At 43.6% G+C, this 22,001-nt stretch overlaps 8 protein-coding genes across 9 annotated transcripts; 5 read left to right on the top strand and 3 right to left on the bottom strand.

Moving 5' to 3' along the window:
• Window positions 1–108: 108 nt before the first annotated feature.
• Window positions 109–3,499, bottom strand: Bcpat1. Of its 2 annotated transcripts, XM_024696172.1 has the most exons (3): window positions 2,977–3,499; window positions 875–2,905; window positions 109–820 (listed from the first exon to the last, which is right to left on the bottom strand). In XM_024696172.1, the coding sequence occupies exons 1-3, from the start codon at window positions 3,102–3,104 to the stop codon at window positions 532–534; spliced, it is 2,448 nt and encodes an 815-aa protein (XP_024551979.1). In that variant the 5' UTR covers window positions 3,105–3,499; the 3' UTR covers window positions 109–531. The 2 variants fall into 2 exon arrangements, with proteins under 2 accessions (XP_024551979.1, XP_024551978.1); XM_024696173.1 differs by lacking the exon at window positions 109–820 and having other exon boundaries at window positions 2,726–2,905; window positions 2,968–3,499.
• Window positions 3,500–4,271: 772 nt separating this feature from the next.
• BCIN_12g00320 (hypothetical protein) lies at window positions 4,272–6,632 on the top strand. The gene is made up of 4 exons (XM_024696171.1): window positions 4,272–4,936; window positions 5,011–5,826; window positions 5,886–6,174; window positions 6,227–6,632. The coding sequence occupies exons 1-4, from the start codon at window positions 4,886–4,888 to the stop codon at window positions 6,292–6,294; spliced, it is 1,224 nt and encodes a 407-aa protein (XP_024551977.1). The 5' UTR covers window positions 4,272–4,885; the 3' UTR covers window positions 6,295–6,632.
• A 114-nt stretch (window positions 6,633–6,746) lies between these two features.
• Window positions 6,747–7,749, top strand: Bcmrps12. The gene is made up of 2 exons (XM_001557933.2): window positions 6,747–7,269; window positions 7,412–7,749. The coding sequence occupies exons 1-2, from the start codon at window positions 6,796–6,798 to the stop codon at window positions 7,481–7,483; spliced, it is 546 nt and encodes a 181-aa protein (XP_001557983.1). The 5' UTR covers window positions 6,747–6,795; the 3' UTR covers window positions 7,484–7,749.
• An 816-nt stretch (window positions 7,750–8,565) lies between these two features.
• Window positions 8,566–12,339, top strand: BCIN_12g00300 (hypothetical protein). The gene is made up of 9 exons (XM_001557935.2): window positions 8,566–8,755; window positions 8,853–9,128; window positions 9,188–9,494; window positions 9,588–9,820; window positions 9,869–9,971; window positions 10,021–10,056; window positions 10,106–10,793; window positions 10,846–11,948; window positions 12,051–12,339. The coding sequence occupies exons 1-9, from the start codon at window positions 8,639–8,641 to the stop codon at window positions 12,224–12,226; spliced, it is 3,039 nt and encodes a 1,012-aa protein (XP_001557985.1). The 5' UTR covers window positions 8,566–8,638; the 3' UTR covers window positions 12,227–12,339.
• Window positions 12,340–12,494: 155 nt separating this feature from the next.
• On the bottom strand, window positions 12,495–14,386 carry Bcshe9. Its single transcript, XM_001557936.2, has one exon. It carries the CDS (start codon window positions 14,052–14,054, stop codon window positions 12,654–12,656), a length of 1,401 nt encoding a protein of 466 aa, XP_001557986.2. The 5' UTR covers window positions 14,055–14,386; the 3' UTR covers window positions 12,495–12,653.
• A 28-nt stretch (window positions 14,387–14,414) lies between these two features.
• BCIN_12g00280 (hypothetical protein) lies at window positions 14,415–15,785 on the top strand. The gene is made up of 3 exons (XM_024696170.1): window positions 14,415–14,597; window positions 14,795–15,308; window positions 15,366–15,785. Exons 2-3 carry the CDS (start codon window positions 14,824–14,826, stop codon window positions 15,670–15,672), a joined length of 792 nt encoding a protein of 263 aa, XP_024551976.1. The 5' UTR covers window positions 14,415–14,597; window positions 14,795–14,823; the 3' UTR covers window positions 15,673–15,785.
• A 2-nt stretch (window positions 15,786–15,787) lies between these two features.
• On the bottom strand, window positions 15,788–16,834 carry BCIN_12g00270 (hypothetical protein). The gene is made up of 2 exons (XM_024696169.1): window positions 16,266–16,834; window positions 15,788–16,212 (listed from the first exon to the last, which is right to left on the bottom strand). Exons 1-2 carry the CDS (start codon window positions 16,606–16,608, stop codon window positions 15,839–15,841), a joined length of 717 nt encoding a protein of 238 aa, XP_024551975.1. The 5' UTR covers window positions 16,609–16,834; the 3' UTR covers window positions 15,788–15,838.
• Window positions 16,835–17,502: 668 nt separating this feature from the next.
• Window positions 17,503–19,810, top strand: BCIN_12g00260 (hypothetical protein). The gene is made up of 3 exons (XM_001557939.2): window positions 17,503–18,376; window positions 18,435–18,799; window positions 18,849–19,810. Exons 1-3 carry the CDS (start codon window positions 17,728–17,730, stop codon window positions 19,725–19,727), a joined length of 1,893 nt encoding a protein of 630 aa, XP_001557989.1. The 5' UTR covers window positions 17,503–17,727; the 3' UTR covers window positions 19,728–19,810.
• The last annotated feature ends 2,191 nt before the right edge of the window (window positions 19,811–22,001 follow it).

Below are 22,001 nucleotides of genomic sequence, written 5' to 3'. Positions count from 1 at the left end.
CCTAAGAAACCAAGCCTTTGCCCTTGGACTGACGATCTGGCCCTGTGGAAAATGGCAAATGTTTCAAAAGTTAGTACAAGATTATTCACAAACCAATCCCATGATGAATGATCAGCTCGTGAAATTTTGTTTGCATTTACTATCATGGTATTCTCTATCCTCTTGTAGTCGTTCATCTTGTTAAAAAAAAGTCAAGATATTGAAGTATCCCATCCTGCCCCTAAACAGAATAATGCTGGCCACCAACCATAGCCGCTTTCTTCCCAAATCATAATAATAGTACTCATTTTTTATCATCCGCCATCCAGTGAGACGCTCCCATTCATAAATATCAGTTCTCTAGAGAGAGACTGCTCAATGCTGTACTTTCGTGATCGCCACGCAACAAAAACGAGGAAGCAAAATGTAATATACCACTAGAATCAATACCAACAAGCTCCTTTCATGTGGCTTCACCATCAAATATCATAGTAGAGAAGAAAGAAATTCAATATGCGTAAATGTTAAAAGAAATAAACCTCAATCCATCATTCATGCAAGTAACTCAACATCCAATCCGATAGAACGCATGAAGAGGTTAACATTTGCGAGTCGTTGGATAGACATAGCTGGAGGTAATGTCTTTGCAAGCCCGACAGTTTCCATAACACGATCCTTGACAGCCATAACTAAACGTTGTTGCTGTTCAGGATTGGCACCAATACCAATGGCTGCAAGGAATTGCCACACGTATACATCTTCGCCAGTGTTGACGGTACCAGGGAAGATCTCTGGGAGGGTAGGCTCAAGGGCATCGAAGAATGCATTGTGAGTGGATAGCCTAAGCAATATGTTAGAATCATACTAATGCAGGGTATGGGAGGATATTACTCACCAGTCATTCCACCCACGCTCATCAACATCCCCAGCTTGCTTGGTGATCTCAGCCCGACTAAGAATCATAGTCAATAGACTAAGACCAATTCTAGTACGTGCAATCAAATCAATATTAAGATTAAGGATAAGTCCCAAAACACCAGTAGTGATTTGGAAATCGGCATCGTGGAGGAATCCAAGAAGACTCGACATGACTGTGACTTGGAAGAGATCAATGTTTTCACGAGTCTCAGCACTGAGTGGGATTCCGTCAGGGCTAGGCACAGCCAATCGAACGACATCAAGTTTATCAAGGTGAAGAATAATCATGGTCAAGATAGTAGCGCGCTGTTCATCAAAGATATGTCTGAAAACTCGAGGAATTGCCTTTTTGCCCTTATTGAATGAAAGGAAGGCAATGAAAGGATGAACAGTTGTTGCGCCAATTGGTTCATGAATCCTCAGATTACGCCATAATTGCTTGTTGAGGAATTCTTGTCGTTCATTCCAATCTTGGTTCAAACCGGCAATTTGTGGGTTGATTTCATCATGACTCAATGGTCTAGGTTTTGAGCGTTCATGGTCCTCTAGCTCCATTAATGTGCTGTACACATTCTCGATATCAGTCAATATAGATTTTCTATTGCTACCACTGACGAGGTTAGCCTTGCGAGGGTTGGGTGAATTTCCGGGTCTTGGTTCATTGCTATCCGTTCGTTTGATATTCAACAGTGGCTTAGGTGTCTTTGCGTTGCTGAATGAGATCTTTCCCAAACTTCCTTCAATGACCAATTGCTTGTTCTTTGGCTTGTTCTTTGCCGCCTCCACAGCTCGTTGCACTTGCTGTTCCATACGTTGTACATGATTGTCGCCACCACGAGCTTGTCTTCGCATGTTATTGTGACGATTGCCGGTTTGGAAAAGATATGTCTGTGCGAAGTTACTCAGAGGTTGATGAGGGTTTTGGCGTGGTCCACCTCGGATCTGACTGTGAACTTGATAATAGAAGTCCTCAGAAAGAGAAGAATCTATGCCATGTTCGTTTGGATTTCCAGTAGCGGTGACCAATTGTTGTAATTGAATACGGGTGATAAAGTTCTTGTCTTGGGGCGTCATCAAGCCATTGTCCTTCGACAACAAAAATATCTTGTGGTTTCGCTTTGCTCTCTTGGCATCTTCCAACAAGAATGCGGCCCTCTCTTCTTCGGATAAGTTTACCAATTGTTGTGGGTGAGTGATAACATGTCGATTTCCAGAAGCATGTGGATGGTGGTGGCCACGTTGCGCACCGTGGGGTTGGTTGGGAAATCGGTTCATGTTTTGCATATGTGCCGGTTGGATTGGGATAGATGGGACATTTGCCTGGCTGACTGGAACTTGGGGACGTTGCAAAATGTGAATTTGTTGCTCGACAGGAAGCTGGCGTTGTTCCGATTGAGGCGGGGCACTGACTTGGATCGGGAATTGCTGCTGTTGCTGTTGTGGCGCTTGTTGATGGAAATTTTGATATTGTTGAGGCGGGGGCTGTTGATATTGTGGTTGAGATGGTGGCATTGGTTGGTGCTGAACAGATACTTGAGGTTGCGATGGCTTCTTAGCTTGAGCTCTCATGGCTGCTTCAACTTCTTCCAAACTCATCATTTTTCGGCTCGGTGCAGATGTACCAGCAGCTGGAGGAGTGGCGGCTTTTGGAGCTTGTTTCGGAGCAACACCCCACAGATTTGCATCCACCTGCATATCAGGAACATATTCCGACTCTTGATATCTCTCATAGCCAGTTCTGGCGGGTCTTGACGTTTGTGGTTGAGAGTATGAAGATGCGGCTGGAGTTGTCCTAGATACTACTGGTTGTTGTCGGGTGTATCGCATTTGTTCCTCATTGATAGCATCGGAGACCTTTGCTGTTTGCCCAAAAAAGTCAAAGTTATTTCCAACTGGCTTGCTTGCAATAGAGTCGCCTGCACCACCACCAAAGGTATCGTCATTGAAGTCATCACCGGTTTCTTGAAGCTGATCTCCTAAACCATCATATGTATCCTCGAAATCGAAGCTGCAGGGTAAAAATATCAGCTTTCCGTCTTTGATCGAAGTCAAATGGAAGGATGGACAAACAAAACTTACGCCTCGTTATCGTTTCCTGTGCCAGAAAGACTTGCAAATGGATCCGCATGTTGGCCAAAGCCAGGAGCAGCAGTATTATGGCCCCTCTCGTGAGGAGCTTGACTGGGATCAAAGCCAAAGAAAGACATGATTAAAGAAATCGCAAAGCCTTGGTTTCCATTAATAAGGTACGAAGATCAAGAAAGTATTCGACGCGTTGAAATTATGATTCCAAAGATCAAGTCTCTTCGTTGAATCTCGAAGAAGAGGTTAGACCAGAATAGATAGATAATACAAGCTCCAATGATTTGGCGAAACAAAATTGTTGGGGAGCAGTAAGTAGGTAGGTAGGAAGAAGTCGAATGGTACAACGAACACAAGAAAGAAAGAGAGTGGTGTATTTTTTTTAATTTTTGGAGGGTTTTGCTGCGTTGGTGGGATGATCGAGGTGACGAGATGGAAAGGTGGAGGAAGGGAGGCGTACTAGAAGGGAATAAAGCTACAAAAAATTAAGCGTGTTCGTGGTAGCTAGCATGAAAGGTCCAAGTGGGGTAGAGAAGACAGAAGACAGAAGACAGAAGTGAGAAGAGAGAAGAGAGAAGCAAGCAGCAAGAAAATTGATGCCTTGTTTCGAGCCTGACCGTCGCGGGTCTAGAAGATGGTGGATGGCACGGATGGGTGGGTTAACCTTGGAAGATCTTACGAGTAACCTTCCTTATAAGATAATATCAACCTATGAGCCAGATTCGAGCGCAGCGAGCTATGGGAGTTTGGGAGCTTGCCCTCATATGTAACAAATCGTAACTGCATAGAGGGAGTATAAACATCGAATGACGCTCTGCTGGCCCTCTGGGAGCCACTGCCGTGGAGGCAGACTAGATAGGTTATGGGAAACTGTCAACCGACATGTACTTGACCGCGGACGCGTAATGTTTAGACCATGTCTAGACACAGTTTTCAAACAGGTTGATACCTCGTCTACAGAATACTAAATCTTGAAGCATTGAGACAAGTTGTAAGGTTGCTATATGTGTGGTACTAGAAGCCTCTCCTTATATACCCGAATAGGACGAAAGAATGACTGCCAGTATCGCACCGTATGCGTATGTCGGATGGCTACTCGCATCAACATCATATTTTGTCGTCGTCCTTGACAATCCCCATACCATACACGGCGTGTACATACGTGATACCGTGCTGCAGATGTGCCACTCTTCCAAGGGCTCAAGGGCGTGTTGTCTCGTATTAACAAACTTTATCTGGGGGAAGCTAAAGGCCCTCAATAATAACAGCAACCCATAAGGCAATTCCAAGCTGGCGGGACCTTTGGTTTATCAACTTATTATGGTCCTCGAGGGAAAAGGGAAATCCTCCCTTGCGTAATCCTTCCAGAAAAAGACATCTAGCAAGGATAAATTTGGGCTAGAACTAACAAATCTTACTGGATTCTAATTGACATGCTTTTTATGGCTTTGGGAATACGCAAGTACTAGCTAGGGACACCAGCAAGTCACTCACTGTACACGAGAAAGATTGACCTCCTTTATTCGCATTTACACTTATTGCACTACACGTACCTCTCGCTCCTCCCATCTCTCCTTCTCCCATCCTTCTTCAAACTTCTTCTACACTGTGTGTGTACTATATCACACCATTTCTATCATTCGTTCCTTTTCTTCTTCTTCTCCTCCTTCTTCTCCATCTTCTTTTTCTTTGGGGTTCAATTATATCTTCGTATCATTGAAGGTGCAATTAAAGAAAGAGAACGACCGTTTGCTTTCACCACGTTCAATTCGTTTGCGGCCAAACGGAGTCTGCAATTGCTGAAGATTCCATTCGTGTCCAATTGGTTAGTGAGATAGCGGTTGGATTTATGAAAGCCGCATCAACAAGAGTTTCGAAAATTTCGACATAATAAACTTATTTCATCATGGCTACTGGAACAGCCAGATATTTGAGATATATTCTCTTTGCGTTCTTTGTAAGTCTTCTTTCGAAACTATCGGGATACCAGAAACTCCTTTGGATCCACCTATTGACCATCTCTCTCCGCAGGGTCTCGCCATCGTCTACTTTATATCATCTTCATCAGACCAAAGATTACAAACTGCGCAGCAAGTCTTCACAGATAAAACGGGCATTCCTACCAAGGCAGGCACTTCACCCGGGCACTCTGCTGAAGATTCGACGACATCCGATGCTAAGACTTCTCCAAACACTCATGACCTTCCACCTGCCACCATCCCAGGAGAGCGTATGAATGCGACATTCGTCACTCTGGCACGGAACTCGGATATTTGGGAAATTGCACGATCCATTCGTCAAGTCGAGGATAGATTCAACAAGAAATTCCATTACGACTGGGTTTTCTTGAACGACAAGCCATTTGATGCCACATTCAAGAAGGTTACCGCATCCCTTGTTTCCGGAAAGACTCATTATGGAGAGATCCCAGAGAAACATTGGTCATTCCCTGACCATATCGATACCGACAGGGCTCGCAAGGTCCGTGAAGATATGGCACAAAGAAAAATCATCTACGGAGATTCTGTTAGTTATCGCCATATGTGTCGCTTTGAATCTGGCTTCTTCTTCCAACAAGAATTGATGTTGAACTACGAATGGTACTGGAGAGTCGAGCCATCCATTGAACTTTTCTGCGATATTGATTACGATGCATTCAAATTCATGGCCGACAACAAGAAGAAGTACAGTTTCGTTTTGAGTCTTTACGAATATGTTGAGACTATTCCAACTTTGTGGGACAGTGTCAAGAAGTTCATCAAGGCCCATCCAGAACACATTGCCGAAGGCAACTCAATGGGTTTTCTCAGTGATGATGGTGGTGAAACCTACAACCACTGCCACATGGTACGTTTTGGTCATACAATGATGAGTTGCGTGAATCTTCTACTAACACAATGTTACAGTGGTCTAACTTCGAAATTGGTAACCTCAACTGGCTTCGATCAAAGGCTTACACGGATTACTTCGAGCAACTCGACCAAGATGGAGGATTTTTCTATGAACGTTGGGGTGATGCACCAGTCCACTCCATCGCTGCAGGTCTTCTCTTGAAGAAAGAAGAAATTCACTTCTTCAACGATATTGCTTATTACCATGTTCCTTTCACCCATTGCCCAACAGGAGAGCAAACAAGACTCGATTTGAAGTGTCATTGCAATCCAAAGGACAACTTTGACTGGAAAGGATACTCATGTAAGCTGGCCTCTTCTTTCTAAAATATGACACTGTGCTAATTATCCGATAGGTACATCACGATTCTTTGATATCAATAAGATGGAGAAGCCAGAAGGATATGAAAACCAACAAGACTAAATTTATAGTCTAAATTCGCTATAGTATTCGTGTTCGAATGCATTTTCTAGGGAGTAGCATTGGCGGTTTGGGGATCGATGATATATCTACTAGGTACTATTTGGCATGATAGGAAAGGGGGTACGGGCGTTTGCATGGGGTAAAAATCCAGTTGAAACGCTGTATATGTTAAGATGGCCTGGGATAGGATCTGGCTTGGGAAGTAACGCCTCTTGGTTTCTCATCGGGTGGTAGACAAATTTTGAGATAGATTTTTACAACAAAGCAAAGTCTGCATAGTGAGAGAAGCTATATACTCTTTTTGTTTAATACTGAAGTCTATAATTGTACAAGCACCAGAATCACCCCTCCTTGGTGGTGAAATGTGGTTTCAGTCATATCACGTGATTTCATCAGCCACATCGATCACAAGTCTTGGCAATATCGAAAGCTTTCTCTCCCCTCACCTTCTCGTCGTCGACGAACGCAATCATTCAACGATCCCCGCACTCGCTCCTCGCAATGGCCGCCTCAATACTACAACGGTTCTTAATGCCGTCGATACGGTCAACAACCTCAATCTCTACCCCTCGCCCCACCACACAATCTATCACGAATCAGCTCAAATCAATCACAATCTCCTCATCGCGGACATTCTCCTCATCCTCCTCCCACGCTGCAACATACAACCAAGTCCGTCGCGGCTGTCGTACTGCGCAAGCCATGCGTAAATCCGTTTCCCCTGCTTTGTCAACAGTCCAGGCTCCAGCACTGAAGGGCGTAGCATTGAAAGTCGGAATCACCAAACCAAAGAAACCTAACTCGGCAGAACGTAAAACGGCCAGAGTTAGATTGAGTACAGGGAGAGTGGTTACGTGTTATATTCCGGGCGAAGGACATAATGTGCAACAGCATAGTGTGGTATTGGTTAGAGGAGGGAGGAGTCAAGATTGTCCGGGTGTGAGATATCATTTGGTCAGAGGAGCGGGAGATTTGGTGAGTAGATTTGTTTTTCTTCGAGAGGCTTGGGAGAGGACCGGATTGGTCTAATGTGCACCTGGGGAGTCAAATGAAAATGGAAAGAAAGGGAAAATATGCATCACGTCTTGAATCTATGCTAATGTATTCGCAATCATAGGGAGGTGTAGGAAATAGAGCAACATCACGGTCGAAATATGGAACGAAGAAACCAAAGAAGGCGACTGCATGAGAGAGTTGATGTAGGATCAATCGGAGGTGAAAGATGAAGCTTGGAGGAACATTCACCCACCAAAGGATTATAGAATGAACGATAATATATCGAGCGGGAGAAGAACTATAGCCACTGGAATACGTGGGGGCATCAAACGAGCCTCTAAGTAATTCATGCAGGACTCGCAGCTGCGTGGTTTGGAGATATCGAGGGCGATTGTACATTACAAAAAATTTCAACGAGCTATGCATAAATATGGATAAAATCAAATGTTCAGAGGAACACGTTAGAGATCAACATTTCCCTATGGAATTGAGTTCCGTGTCTGTGGGAAGTTACTTCAACCTACTCCCAGGATACCGGTCAAGTCTACAGATACTTGTGGCTCCAATGATTGACTCGTCTTGGGCATTTGAATAATATCACATCACTCACTTACATGTATGCAGAACTTTCGTTTGGCAGAAGGCAAATACGCCATCCATCGGCACTCCGCTCCATAATCAAAACCAGGGAGCATTTCGGTCCGGAGAAACTTATTTTCTCTTTCCCTTCAGACTCTGATGCAATGGCATGAAGCTATACCACAAGCGTGTCTAAATGCTTTCCGTCCGAATAATCCGGTTGGTGCGCAAGACCTTGACTTGTTTCTCCACCAAGATCAACGTTTTTTCTGAATTTCTGGCCTGGCGTCATTTTTGCTTTATATTATTTCATCCAAACTTTCCGAGGCAGCTCGGTCGGGAAAATGTTATTGCTTTTAGCCAAATGAAATGCTCCGTTGTAATGAAGAATTTGGTTGGTTGTATGGGGGGAGTGACGATCGTTTACATTGCTTACCCCGCATGTTGTGGTTCGGAGTTGAACCTTTATATGTGCCTGTGCCTGGAAATTCCCAGTACTTGGCATATATCATGGGTTTAAGTACAAATTTTATTTCTTGTACTGCGGTGATGTGTACATACATACACGGGGCATTGAAGTTTTCTATTCGGAGACTGTTATGCAGGTGAGGGGGCAGATGGCGAAAGTGGATAAACTTCGTCGTATCCATAGCTATTGTATATAAAGGCTGCTTCCGGCGTGCATTAACATTGTTCGTGTCAAGATCCTTTATCTTCCATTACATGTGTGTGATTAAAGCTCTGCAATTGCAATTGGGATATTGCAATCATGAGGTTTCTACATGCTTTTACGGCAGTTGCCTGCGCGGCTCAAGCTGCAGCATTGTCAATTAATATTGGTGGTGAGAAATTGGTTGTCGAGAGAGATGCCGGACTCCAGGATATTGTAAGTTTTGACACATGTTGGCATCCCTTCCTCAATAGCCGACCCAAGCCTTGGTCAATTGAGCTGCCAATCCATTTTACAAAAGCTAATTCAATAGGTCACATATGATGAACACTCTCTCAAAGTATACGGGGAACGTATATTTGTTTTCGCAGGAGAATTCCATCCCTATCGGCTCCCGGTCCCTGATCTATGGCTTGATATATTTCAGAAAGTGAAATCACTTGGATTGAATACCATTTCCTTTTATGTTGATTGGGCATTGGTGGAAGGAAACCCAGGACACTACACTGCAGATGGAGTGTTTGCTTTTGAGCCATTCTTTGATGCTGCAAAGGAAGCGGGTATCTATCTTATTGCTCGTCCAGGTCCCGTGAGTTCATACTTCTCTATCTTCCAACTTCAATCTCGTGCTGATATATGCCAATACAGTACATCAACGCTGAAGTCGCTGGGGGTGGATTCCCAGGATGGCTTCAACGTGTGAGCGGTGTTCTGCGATCTCGAGCTCCAGATTATCTAGAAGCAACCGACAACTACATGGCAAACATCGCCAGTCTAATCGCCAAATACGAAATCACAAAAGGAGGACCGATTATTCTGTATCAACCAGAGAATGAATACTCAGGATATCAAGGATATGTTCCAGGTGGATGGCCAGATCCAATTTACTTTGAATATGTGAAGAAACAAGCTAGGGACGCGGGTGTTACGGTGCCATTTATCAGTAATGACGCTTGTGAGTCATTGTTCTTTTCTCTGGAGTCATACGATACAGATGAGGGGGAGAGAAGGTTCTGGTGTTGGTATTGATAGAGCTAACATTAAATAGATGCCGGCGGACTTTTCGCACCAGGTGACGTTGTTAATGGAACTACAGTTGGAGATGTTGATATCTACGGTCATGATTCGTATCCTTTAGGATTCGATTGCGCACATCCAACTACCTGGCCTGCTGGAAATTTACCGACTTATTTTGCCGCGACTCATGAGGAACAAAGCCCAAGTACATTTTATTCTATCAACGAATTCCAAGGTGGTGCTTTTGATCCTTGGGGTGGTCTTGTGAGTCTCTTTTCTTGCAGATTATTTGCTGTCGCTAAACTTTTCTAGGGATTCCAAGCATGTGCTCAACTCTTGAATGAACAATTCGAGAGAGTCTTCTACAAGAACGATTTTGCTTCAGGTGTTGCTCTTTTGAGCTTATATATGATTTGTGAGTCTTCGATATTATGGCGCATGAATAAATACTGATTGTTTCTCAGATGGTGGCACAAACTGGGGTAATCTTGGTCATTCTGGTAAGCAACGGAATTCAATTCTATAATTAGCTATTGCTCACATTCTTAGGTGGCTACACGTCTTACGATTATGGTGCCGCTATCACCGAAAATCGTGAAGTAACTCGTGAGAAGTACAGCGAGTTGAAGATAGAAGCCAACTTCCTGAAAGTCAGCCCTGCATATCTCACCACCACCGTTGGTGCAGCTGCCAATGGCACATATACCAACAGTAATAGCATCACCACCACTCCACTCATTGGGAATGGAACCGTCACAAACTTCTATATTGTTCGCCATTCAGATTATCAAAGTTTGGCTTCTACGGCCTATAAGTTGACTGTTACTACAAGTCAAGGCGCTCTTACTATTCCTCAATTGAACGGAAGTCTTACTTTAAGCGGTAGAGATTCAAAATGGCATGTAACAGACTATGACATTGGAGGAACAACACTCCTTTACTCTTCAGCAGAAATCTTCACCTGGAAGAAGTTTGATGATAAGACTGTTTTGGTCGTTTATGGTGGTCCAGGAGAATCTCATGAATTGGCCGTAATTACAAAGAGCTCAGCACAAGTTATTGAGGGCTCAGGTGTTACAAGTAAGAGCACAAACGGTTCGACGATCCTCAATTGGCAAACATCTACTACACGTAGAGTGGTCAAGGTCGGTAGCGTTTTTGTCTACATTTTGGATCGAAACAGTGCATACAATTATTGGGTGCCAGACTTTGCCAGAACTGATAAATGGGGTGCATTGTAAGTATTTTCATCTGGTCCTGGTCTCACATAGTTGCTAACACAAGATCAGCGCTTCGAGCATTGAAAACACAGCTTCCGTCATCGTAGAAGCAGGTTACCTCGTTAGATCCGTTTCAACAAAAGGCTCAGATCTCCGTATCTACGGTGATCTCAACGCTACCGTCCCATTCAAGGTAATCGGTGCCCCTAAAGGAACTAAGAACCTTTACTTCAACTCCCAAAAGGTCTCCTACAAGACCGATTCTACAACTGGTGAACTTTCCTCAACACTCACCTATACTGCACCCAAGATCTCTCTTCCAAAACTCTCAGGCCTCTCTTGGAAATATCTCGATAATCTCCCTGAGATCAAATCTACATATGACGACTCAGCCTGGACAGTCGCCAACAAAACCTCAACGAGTAATCCCTACCTTACTCCTCTTCTGACGCCTACTGTCCTCAATGGTCCAGATTACGGTTACAGCACCGGAGTCCTGATATTCCGCGGTCATTTCACCGCAACTGGTAATGAATCATCCCTCTACATCGCCACTCAAGGAGGTTCCGCTTTCGGCTCATCCGTCTGGCTCAACTCAACCTACATTGGTTCCTGGGCCGGCGCCGACTATGCCGAAGGCAAAAACTCTACTTACACTTTACCCAACCTAAAAGCCGGCTCCAAGTACACCTTCACAGTGTTGATCGACAACAACGGTCTCGACGAAAACTGGGTCGTGGGAGTCGAAGAAATGAAATCTCCTCGAGGTATCCTCAACTACGCTCTTTCCGGACACGCTCAAGATTCCATAACCTGGAAACTCACCGGAAACCTCGGCGGAGAACAATACATCGATCAAGTGCGTGGTCCATTGAACGAGGGTGGTCTCTATGCCGAACGTCAAGGTTACACACAACCATCTCCTCCTTCTTCATCGTGGACGTCTGGATCTCCCTTTAAGGGAATCAAGAGCGCAGGTGTAGGGTTCTGGACTAGTACCTTTAAATTGGATTTGCCAAAGGGATATGACGTACCTCTTGCATTCAATTTCGGAAACTCGACAAGCACAAACGGAACGAGTGATTACAGAGTTCAGCTCTGGGTTAATGGATGGCAGTTTGGCAAATATGTTAATAATGTCGGTCCCCAGACCAGCTTCCCAGTGCCGCAGGGTATGTATTTCCTTTTTTCTTAGCGTTTCGCTTCTACCTCCTTTTCTTCTCCATCATCCTTCTCATATATATACACAAAGTTACTAACACACCTCTCCGCAGGAATTCTAAACTACAACGGACAAAACACCCTCGCCATTGAACTCTGGGCTCAACAGCCCTCAGGCGCTGCAGTAACCGATTTTACATTGACGGCCGGAACACCAGTACTCACGAGTTTGAAGGCGCCTAGTTTGGTGGATAGCCCGGCTTGGAGTAAGAGAAAGGGTGCTTATTGATTTGAAAGTGTAATTTCTGGGGAAGAAAGATAGATAGGAATAGAAATGAATGGAATAGTAGTGTGTGGAGGAAATATTAGGTATATATATACAAGAGAAATCATAAATATTCAGCCGCTTGTGTACTTTTTTCGTTGTCACTTCCCATCCACAGCCTAGTTGGTGCTGTGACTGACATTTGTGAAAATCTAACAAGGAGTACTCGTACTATACGTAACAATCATGCAATGAGAGAAAAGACATGATAGACTTCAAACAACAGTCTTCATAAGAGGTATCAAAATTGAGTTACTGGCTCTTTCGCCAACATGCTATATATCCTTTATATCGCTAGCACAAATGCATATGATAATGTACAAAAAATCTAACAAGATGCGATAATTTGTACAATTCCCTCATATTTCTTCTCGATCATCTGATGCGGAATCTATGAACGACGTATAATAAGAGTGAAGATGGCTCCTACAAGCACTGCTCCCCCAGCGGCACTTTCTAATGCTATGATCGTGATATCTCTTTTTGGTATCGAAATTTGTTGCGTACTCCATAAATCTATTGCCGCAGCTTTCCCGGCTTCCATTTTTTCTTTCCACGATTCTATGTTTCGATAATCGAATGCGGGTTTGGAATATGGTATGCTTAATTCTGCAGTATCCATTGCTGCTGCTGCTTCGCCGATTTCTGGGGCTGGCTCGTTATTTGATTCGTGATGTGATACTTCACCTTCCATCACAGCAGCCACTGCTTCAACCGCCGGTTCATCCAGGGCCTTTCCTCCGGTTTCTGCTTCCAATTCTTGGATACCGGATGCGACAATCTCGTCCAAGCTGACTTCTGAGCCCTCTCCTCCACCAACTTCAGCACCGCGAATAGCTGTCGACATGGTAAAGGTCTTCTGTTTCTCTAATGCCTCTCTAACTTTGTCTTCGAATCCCGCAACCAATCTTCTCCTTCTCCATGGTTCAAATCCAAATTGGAATACCAAGAATAACAGCACGTTGACTCCCATTAATCCCCATGTTCCCCATGTACTCATTCTTCGAATCTTGTCACTCCAAATCTGTTCCTCGTGATATCGTGATAATATACTACTACTCAGTTCCCCGGCTGCTTTCTCAGCTTCGCGTTCTGCATCTGCGAGTCGAGTAGCTGCTTCTTGAACTGCTTGTTCGTTGGTATGATCCATGCGGTACAGATGTGTGAAACGCTCGAGATCGGCAGGTGTCCATGTATCTTTCCTTGCTAGTAAAGTTGTAACCTCACGTTGAGAAGAAGCACGATCTGCGACGGTGGTTTTGTAGTGTAGTCGAGTACTTTGGACTAGGTCTTTGGAATTGGCAACTTGGGTTTCGAGATCGGTGATTTTGTTCTTGAGGGCTTCAATGCCGGAGTAGCCTGTGAGGTCGTTGATTCGTTGAGACGCTATGAATATATTGCCCTGCATATGATCCATGAGGTGGGATAGTTTCTTTGTGACTGCCAGGCGTCGGCTTTCGAGGGTAGAAGGAAGCTCTCCATCTTTTTCGGGTTTGGGAGAGGGAGAGACATCTTGTTTGCTGGACTCTGGAGCAGGTGTAGGCTTTTCCTCGACTTGGGGTTTAGGTTCTTCAGGAGGAGGTGTAACCTTGGGTCGAAGATGAGGAGGCGGTTCTATTATAGGTCTTTGGTCATCTGCGAAATGTCGCCGCAGACTAGGAGGACCGATTCTACATTGTAGACAGATTGACGATTTGACAGACGGTCGAGGAGAGATTCGTAAAGTTCTCGATATGGAGACTGAACCTGAGTCGATTGCAAACCGAGGAACGAGCCTTGCCAACGGTTGCATTGCAATTGACAATTGACTTTCCTCTTTTTCTTGGTGAGGACGGTTCTCTCTTTCCTTGACCTTTTCCCTTACAAGCAGTGAGAGAAGAGAATGTTCGGTCAAGATTCCCTCTCCAGTGGAGCTCTGAGTCTCTGACCCAATTGACGGATGGTGTTGTGGGCTTCAATAACCCTGTTCGCCCTGTTCGCCCTGTTCGCCCTGTAAGTAAAATGTTCGGGGCCTTTTGGGTTCCTTCAGTGCATTCCTTCACCGCTTTTATGATGATGCAGAGTGATTTTCATGGGTTGGATGGCTGATGAGGGGCAAACTCGGGGTATAATTATACTTTTTACGCTTGACACTGATCGAGTCTGAGATTGTGAATAAATTTATTTAACCCCACTACGATAACTTTATCCATCATCATCATCATCATCATTATATACCATACAACCGACTTCAATACATTCAACACGCCGTATTATATTTGTGTTGAAAGACTCCTGCGTATATTTGATTCTGCTGCTCGTTTATACACCTTTGGAATCCCTCCCTCCTATCAATGTAAGTTTGCAGTTTCAACAAAACCCAAACAATGGCGCTGTCTCTTCTATCTCATCTCCGCTTCCTGCCTTTCATCCCGTCGACCAACTGCCAACTGCCAACTGCCAACTATCTGCTGCCCACCATGCTGCTCTTTATCCATACCCTCAAGACCAGTCGGCGGAAATCCAACATCAGTCGCTAATAACATCACCCAGACCTTCATTACACCTGCAATCGATTCACAATGGGATCAGCTACTCTCCCCGCCATGCAAACCTCGCCGAAATATATCTTCTTCACCGATTTCGATGGCACAATCACAACCCGCGATTCCAACGATTTCATGACAGACAATCTTGGATTTGGTCAAGAGCTCCGCAAGCAGGGAAACAAAGATGTTCTCGATGGCAGAAAGACCTTCCGCGATTCTTTCCAAACAATGATGGATAGCATCAAGACTCCATACAGCAAATGTATATCAACTCTTATCGAAAACATCAAATTAGATCCAGGATTCAAGGAGTTTTTCGAATGGGCAAGAGAGAACAATATGCCAGTTGTTATTTTGAGTGGTGGGATGGAACCAATCATCAGAGCATTATTGGAACATCTCTTGGGAAAGAAAGAAGCTTCCGAAATTCAGATTGTCAGTAACCAAGTTGAAGTTAGAGAAGGATTCAAGAGTCTTGATGAGGAGGGAGGCTGGAATATTATCTACCATGACGAAAGGTATAGTCTTGGCCCTATGGGAGAAAACTTATTGGAGGTAAAGCTAATTTAAAATAGTCATTTCGGACATGATAAATCCAGAGAGATCAGACCATACGCTGCGCTTCCAGACGATCAAAGACCAACCATGTTTTACGCTGGAGATGGAGTGTCAGATCTCTCGGCTGCCAAGGAGACGGATCTTTTATTCGCCAAAAAGGGTCATGACCTCATTACCTACTGTGTTAGAGAAAAGGTCCCATTCACAATCTTTGAGGACTGGACTTCTATTCTATCAACAGTTAAGGATGTTGTTGCTGGTAAAACAACCATCAAGGAAGTCTACGCTGCCGGTATCAAGGACTTCGAAAGTGAGAAGGCATAGACTATTTGGCTCAAGTTTTTGTCCATAGAACATAGACTGTTCATTAAATTAGATTTATAGAGATGCGCATAGAGATATACAGATTGCTTTCTCTCCTGACATGTTCTAGAGCAGTTGATCAACGATATTATATTTATCTACTGGCTCACATTTTCCTCTTCTACCTTCATTTCCTAGGCCTATAAACCATCTTTACGAACTCCTGTTTCTCATAATCTCCCTCAGCAACTATAGGAACCCTCCCTAACTCCTCAAATCCAGAAGCAAGATATGTCGGTTCCCCCATTGCACTCGCCGACAAAACAAGAGGTGCATTATCACGTATAGATCTCTCAATGCCCCATTTCAAGAGTTGAGTAGCATAACCTCGACGCCGAAAGTCTGGATGAGTGCCTATCAAGGCGAGATAGAATTCATCACCATTAAACATCTCAGTAAATTCCTTTCGGGCTTCACCAATAGCTTTTATAAAAGCTGCATCGTAAGTGGGATCTACGTCTCTTCGAGTGTTTACACCAGCTGCTTCCATCGCTTCTCCCGCTTGATGAAGTTAGTTTCTTGAGGGTTTGAACTTGTTGGGGGGAACACTGTACGCGTTGGAGGATTATATGTTTCCCCTTTTGCTTTAAATATCCGTCTATTCACATACGAAGCATCCCATATAGACAAAGCAGCGACTTTCCAAACGGAATCTTCTTCAACTTCCACAATCATAGTCAGGTAGTCTGGGAACTTTCCAGAAACCATGAGCTCAATGAAGAGACGAGAATACTTGTATAGATCTTCGGGATATTTATCACGATTGATGAATCGAAATCGCCATGTTGGATCAGAGCTGAGGGAGGCAATCATGCCCGTTCTGATGGCGTCGATGTCTTTGGGTTCTGCTTCACGAATGCGTGATTTTGCAATGGGATTTGGAGGGGGTGTTGCCATTGTTGGAGCTAGAATTTGAGATTGTCTCGCCAATGTCGGATGAATAGATTCGACTGGTAAGAATGTTTGAAAGTTAAACTGACTTGTAGATCTATCAATTCGATACAGAGATATGACAGAGAGGACGAGGGTGGCTGTCCAGCATGCTTATTATTTGTTGGGAAACATGTGACTCATCCATAATCACTAGATTCATATATACAGATAGATGCCTCGTTCATCCCACTTCTGATAGATAGATGTAAGTGGGTAAGTCATAGACTTATAGCTGTTTCTGCCCATATCTCAAACCCAAAGGAAGTATTCAGGTCCTCAAAACAACTCTGACCGAAGATAGCCTGGCCGTTACAAATATTTAGGAGTCATCGTTTCGAAACGGATGCTTACCGGAATTTGTGGGCTAGAGGAAGAAACATGCACAAGACTTAGGCTGGTAGCAACCACAACACAATCTATCACAGAAGCCGCCTAGTCTTGACCCTGGATTTGAGGCGATTAAAGACGGAGGAGCGGGACTCGTCTGGTGAATATACTCGAGTCGGCGGGACTGTTCTTTCAACCACCCAAATTGAGATATGAGCTGAAATACTGTGAAGTAGCTCAGCTCATATGGTCTGCCAAGGATCTACTTACACACAGGAATACGCTTGACATGAGAGTCTCGCACGATCGTATTACTATCCTCAAAGTGAATAACACTCCTACTTGTGCAGTAGCACTTATTAGCACAGGTACCGGTCTATTTCTATATGGTCGAAAGGATCCCTTTGGAAATGGAAGGTTAGCCGACGTCATGTTGTGCGGGGTAATTTTTCCCCAGACTCCGAGACTCCCTCAATGTTTCGACTATTGGCTTCTCTAGGAGACTAAACTTCGAGCACGACAGCATCATATGAATAGGAGAGATTTTTGTACTCGTAGACTGAAATCACACACGGCGAGTTTTGTGTCATGCAGTCCACGTATGTAGGAAGGTCTACCGAAAAGAGGAGTATTCATTGATGATCCCAAATGCGTTGTTAAACATAAATATTCGTTCACCACCTTGTAACTTTTAGATATACATACTATTTCATACAACACGGTAAATCCATACCCAAACAACTGTAACGTGTCAACATGGGAAGCATTGAAGTTGAAAACCCTTTACCATCATCCCAACGAGTCGAGCCTGGCTCATTCCAATTACGACTCGCCAACCTCCCTAAATCTACAGCTGAGAAATCCATCGATACTACAAAAGTTGCTTTGGACTTTGTTGATCGCTTTAATCAAACCATCGCCTCTGCTGACATTTCATCCCTTTCTACTCTTTTCGTGGAAGAATCATATTGGCGCGATCAATTATGTCTTTCATGGGACTTTCACGTTCTGCATGGTCCTTCCAAAATCCTCGAACTCTTCAATAAAACAAAAGGCTCCCGCTTGAAATCCATTGCACTTGATTCGAGTTCAGAGTTTCGCTCACCCAAATTAACGCCACTTGATACTGATGGAGAGACGAATGTTATTCAGGTTTTCATAACGGTTGAGACGGATGTTGGTAAGGGGGCTGGAATTGCTAGATTAGTAAATGATGAGGGAGCATGGAAAGCTTTTACGCTCTATACTTTTCTGGAAAACTTGAATGGCTATGAAGAGAGTGTGGGAAAGAAGAGGCCGTATGGTGTGAAGCATGGAGAGAAGACGGAGAAAGAAAATTGGCTGGATAAGAGAAATCTTGAGAAAGATTTTGGTAATGGAACGGAGCCAACGGTATTGATCCTTGGTAAGTATTTCAATTGCAAAGCATAGAAAAGTTCAAGTGCAACGTTAACATTCTTTAGGTGCTGGACAAGGTGGCTTAACAGTAGCGGCAAGACTTAAAATGCTTGGTGTTACATCACTCATGGTTGATCGAGAAGAACGAATTGGTGATAATTGGAGAACGAGATATCATCAACTGGTTCTTCATGATCCCGTTTGGTTTGATCATCTCCCATATCTACCTTTTCCTGAGAATTGGCCAGTGTTTACTCCCAAGGATAAATTAGGTGATTGGTTTGAAGCATATGTTAGTTTATTGGAACTTAATGCTTGGACTCAAACTACTATTACCAAGACTTCATGGAGTGATCAAACCAAACAGTGGACAGTCACTCTAGAGAGGACCAGAAACGGACAGAAGGAGACGAGGATTGTTCATCCAAAAGTATGTCATTTCGCGATTCTCCCAGTGAGTAGTTACTAATTCTCTACAGCACATCATACAAGCAACCGGTGCGAGTGGAGAGCCAAACTTTCCTTCTCACATCAAAGGAATCGATACCTTCAAAGGCCAAGTCGTTCATTCATCCAAATTCCCTGGAGCAACTGAATCTCGTGGTCAGAATAAAAAAGCAATCGTGGTTGGTTGTTGTAATTCTGGTCATGACATTGCTCAAGATCTATACGAACATGGCTATGAAGTAACTATTGTTCAACGATCAACCACATATGTTATTGGTTCAGAAACAAGTGCAAATGCTCAAGCCAGTCTCTATGGAGAGAATGGGATTCCAACTTTTGATGCCGATATGGTCTTTCACAGCATGCCAAATCCAGTGCTCAAGAAATTGAGTGTTGAAGGTACCAAACAAGTGCGTAAGATTGATGAGAAATTACTTCAAGGCCTTGAAAAGGCAGGATTCAAACTTGATAAAGGACCAGATGAATCGGGTCTTTGGATGAAATATCTTCAACGCGGTGGAGGGTACTATATGGATGTCGGATGTTCTCAACTTATAGTCGATGGAAAAATTAAAGTCAAGCAAGGTCAAGAAATCACGAGTATCAAAGAAAATGGTATGGAATTCGCAGATGGCTCATTAATCGAAGCGGACGAAATTGTATTTGCAACAGGATACTTGAACATGAGAACACAATGCAGGAAAATATTTGGAGATGAAGTGGCAGATCGAGTTAGGGATGTTTGGGGATTTGATGAAGAGGGAGAAGTGAGAACTATCTGGAGGAAGACTGGTCATGAAGGATTTTGGTTTATGGGTGGAAATCTGGCTTTGTGTAGATGGCAGAGTAAGAGATTGGCGTTGTTGATCAAGGGATTGGTGGAGGGTATTACGAAGTATGATGATATTTGAGTTGTTTATGACGATGGCGACGGCGACTGGATACACGATGGAGTTGGTAGCTTTAGTTAATGGGATATTAAATTATCGAATCAATTTAGAGGTGACTTCTTTCTTTCCTCGACCATCTGAGCTGTACTCGAGTACACGTCGATGTGTTGGGCGACTCCTATGTAGATGGCGGGGTAGATATACTCCAACTTATATTCTGGATAGTGGCTGAGAAGCAGCTGGGAATCTAAGAGCCTCATATCTGAGAAATCGGTAATACCGTGAACATCTGTCGAGCTCACGCACTTGATCGAGCATGGTATATAGATTCTACTTGCGAGCCTCCAGTTCCCCTCCTCAAATTCTTCTGATATACAAACAAGCTATCACATCGAAACCCGTGCATTCGCGTGCCAAGCTCAACGAACACCGACTAATGCATGCATTGAGTCCATCCGTCCCCGATACCGCCCCTCATACCCACCATCCATCCACATAGATTTCATCCCCGTTCCCCCACTACATTCACCACACATCGAAGCAAAGTGTTTGTTTCGATGTATAGACACACAAGCTTCTCCTTCCCATCAAATAATCAGGTCGCTTAGCTCAGTTGGTTAGAGCGTGGTGCTAATATCTGTTCTGATTCATCAGTAAGGTTTGGCACGCCAAGGTCGGCGGTTCGAAACCGCCAGTGATCATTTTTGACGCTTTTTGGCATTTCAAGTTTATTCTCAGGGTTTGATTTTTGGAAATAACGCCCCTGTGTGTGTGTGTATCTGTGGAAATGCCAATCGAAAGCATCTCCGGGAGATTTAGATGCTTGAAATGGACATCAAAACTTTTGTTCGTTAGGGATTGCATTCGGTAGACTTTTATGTATATATGTAAATGTGTGTGTACACCTGTCAATCGCTTCCTGGAAAAGTGTTTGATTCTCATAGTAATGATATAATTTCCTTTTGCCCTTTTCATGAGGATCACTTTGATTTTAAAGCAGTTGAAGATAGTGAAAAATTGAAGAAATTGTGGTGGGTTGAAATGTTAGAGGACCTGTGGTGGGGGTTGGGGAATCACCTTCAGAAAAGCAGATGGAGCCAAAATAATTTTTAGCTCCCATAAAATCTCCACATTAAAAACGATCAGAACCTTTTTCTTTTCTTCTCCTTCTGAGAACGCAAGAAAATAAACAGACAACGGTACCAAAATAGGTTTGTTCACGAAGAACAACAGCAAAATAGAAGTCGAACTGACAAAACGACATGTGCAGGATTTGAACCTACGAGGCCGAAACCATAAGATAACCGAATTATTCATTCAAGTCTTACCCATTAACCACTCTGGCAACATGCCTGGATTTTGGAAACTGTTTGCTTCATTTGATGAAAGGGGGTATCTTGTTTGAATAAATGTTTACTTTGCACGCAACGGAAAATAAAAGCTAAAAATCGTGTGTCTTCTTTTTGAGTCGTTGTGCGTTGGCCCTCCCTCTATGATAGTTGGATGTGCTCTTCTCATATATAACCATCCCTCGTATCAAGCGTGGTAGTCACACGCGTAGTACAACCTTATAAAATTCTTTAATGGTTATCTGAAATAGCTAGAATAACACATAGATGATTCACTCATCTAAACACCACTCAACAATAGGGACTACTCCGTATACTTATTCGATTAGATTTCTACTAATTCATCCTACATCCATCCCGCTGCAGTGGAGTGTTCCCACTCGAATGAAAAAAACACGCTGGTATAAAAAGGCTACCTGCAGTGCCTGCCACCTACCTACCTATTACTACTGCTTACCATCTATTTGACCGCCATGTAATATCTCCATCATCTATCTCTACTTCGTCCTGGATTTTTACGTGGATTTTTACTTCTTGTGCCTTCTGCGATTTAAAATAAAAGTTCAAATGAAATATTTGCGCAGAATTCCTCCTCACATAATTAAAACATCCACAAAAGCAAAAGAAATATCAGTTAGGGCCTAATCCGGGATCGAACCGGAGACCTCTTACAATTTAGATTGAACAACCCAAAGCAAGAATTCTACCACTGAACTATCAGGCCTGTTAATATATTAGGTATGCAGCTTTCTGAATAGATGAATCCTGTTGTAAAAAGTTTTCATGTTTAGGTGAATTGGTTGGTCACCAAATTTGTTGGTGGAGCTGACTCGGAATGCACACGGGGAGCGGGATCTACTCTACCGAAATGCTTCTAGAAGCCTTCTAAATCGCTTTATGATTTTCGTGCTTTTCACTTAAGAATGCATTATTGCTCCCAAGAGAG

Source organism: Botrytis cinerea, chromosome 12 (assembly GCF_000143535.2).
Source record: "Botrytis cinerea B05.10 chromosome 12, complete sequence".
Classification (NCBI taxonomy): domain Eukaryota; kingdom Fungi; phylum Ascomycota; class Leotiomycetes; order Helotiales; family Sclerotiniaceae; genus Botrytis; species Botrytis cinerea.
Note: the sequence above shows the minus strand (reverse complement) of the source record. Positions and strands in the feature narration are given on the sequence as shown.

Coding starts and splice junctions, on each gene's coding strand:
- Bcpat1 (XM_024696172.1), bottom strand. CDS start 3,104: ATGTCTTTCTTTGGCTTTGATCCCAGTCAAGCTCCTCACGAGAGGGGC. Junction 2,906..2,976: donor ACAGGAAACGATAACGAGGC/GTAAGTTTTGTT, acceptor TTTACCCTGCAG/CTTCGATTTCGAGGATACAT. Junction 821..874: donor GAGCGTGGGTGGAATGACTG/GTGAGTAATATC, acceptor CATATTGCTTAG/GCTATCCACTCACAATGCAT.
- BCIN_12g00320 (XM_024696171.1), top strand. CDS start 4,886: ATGGCTACTGGAACAGCCAGATATTTGAGATATATTCTCTTTGCGTTC. Junction 5,827..5,885: donor CCTACAACCACTGCCACATG/GTACGTTTTGGT, acceptor ACAATGTTACAG/TGGTCTAACTTCGAAATTGG. Junction 6,175..6,226: donor TGACTGGAAAGGATACTCAT/GTAAGCTGGCCT, acceptor ATTATCCGATAG/GTACATCACGATTCTTTGAT.
- Bcmrps12 (XM_001557933.2), top strand. CDS start 6,796: ATGGCCGCCTCAATACTACAACGGTTCTTAATGCCGTCGATACGGTCA. Junction 7,270..7,411: donor TCAGAGGAGCGGGAGATTTG/GTGAGTAGATTT, acceptor TCGCAATCATAG/GGAGGTGTAGGAAATAGAGC.
- BCIN_12g00300 (XM_001557935.2), top strand. CDS start 8,639: ATGAGGTTTCTACATGCTTTTACGGCAGTTGCCTGCGCGGCTCAAGCT. Junction 8,756..8,852: donor ATGCCGGACTCCAGGATATT/GTAAGTTTTGAC, acceptor CTAATTCAATAG/GTCACATATGATGAACACTC. Junction 9,972..10,020: donor TTTGAGCTTATATATGATTT/GTGAGTCTTCGA, acceptor ATTGTTTCTCAG/ATGGTGGCACAAACTGGGGT.
- Bcshe9 (XM_001557936.2), bottom strand. CDS start 14,054: ATGCAACCGTTGGCAAGGCTCGTTCCTCGGTTTGCAATCGACTCAGGT.
- BCIN_12g00280 (XM_024696170.1), top strand. CDS start 14,824: ATGGGATCAGCTACTCTCCCCGCCATGCAAACCTCGCCGAAATATATC. Junction 15,309..15,365: donor ATTATCTACCATGACGAAAG/GTATAGTCTTGG, acceptor AATTTAAAATAG/TCATTTCGGACATGATAAAT.
- BCIN_12g00270 (XM_024696169.1), bottom strand. CDS start 16,608: ATGGCAACACCCCCTCCAAATCCCATTGCAAAATCACGCATTCGTGAA. Junction 16,213..16,265: donor AACATATAATCCTCCAACGC/GTACAGTGTTCC, acceptor AACTTCATCAAG/CGGGAGAAGCGATGGAAGCA.
- BCIN_12g00260 (XM_001557939.2), top strand. CDS start 17,728: ATGGGAAGCATTGAAGTTGAAAACCCTTTACCATCATCCCAACGAGTC. Junction 18,377..18,434: donor GCCAACGGTATTGATCCTTG/GTAAGTATTTCA, acceptor AACATTCTTTAG/GTGCTGGACAAGGTGGCTTA. Junction 18,800..18,848: donor CGAGGATTGTTCATCCAAAA/GTATGTCATTTC, acceptor AATTCTCTACAG/CACATCATACAAGCAACCGG.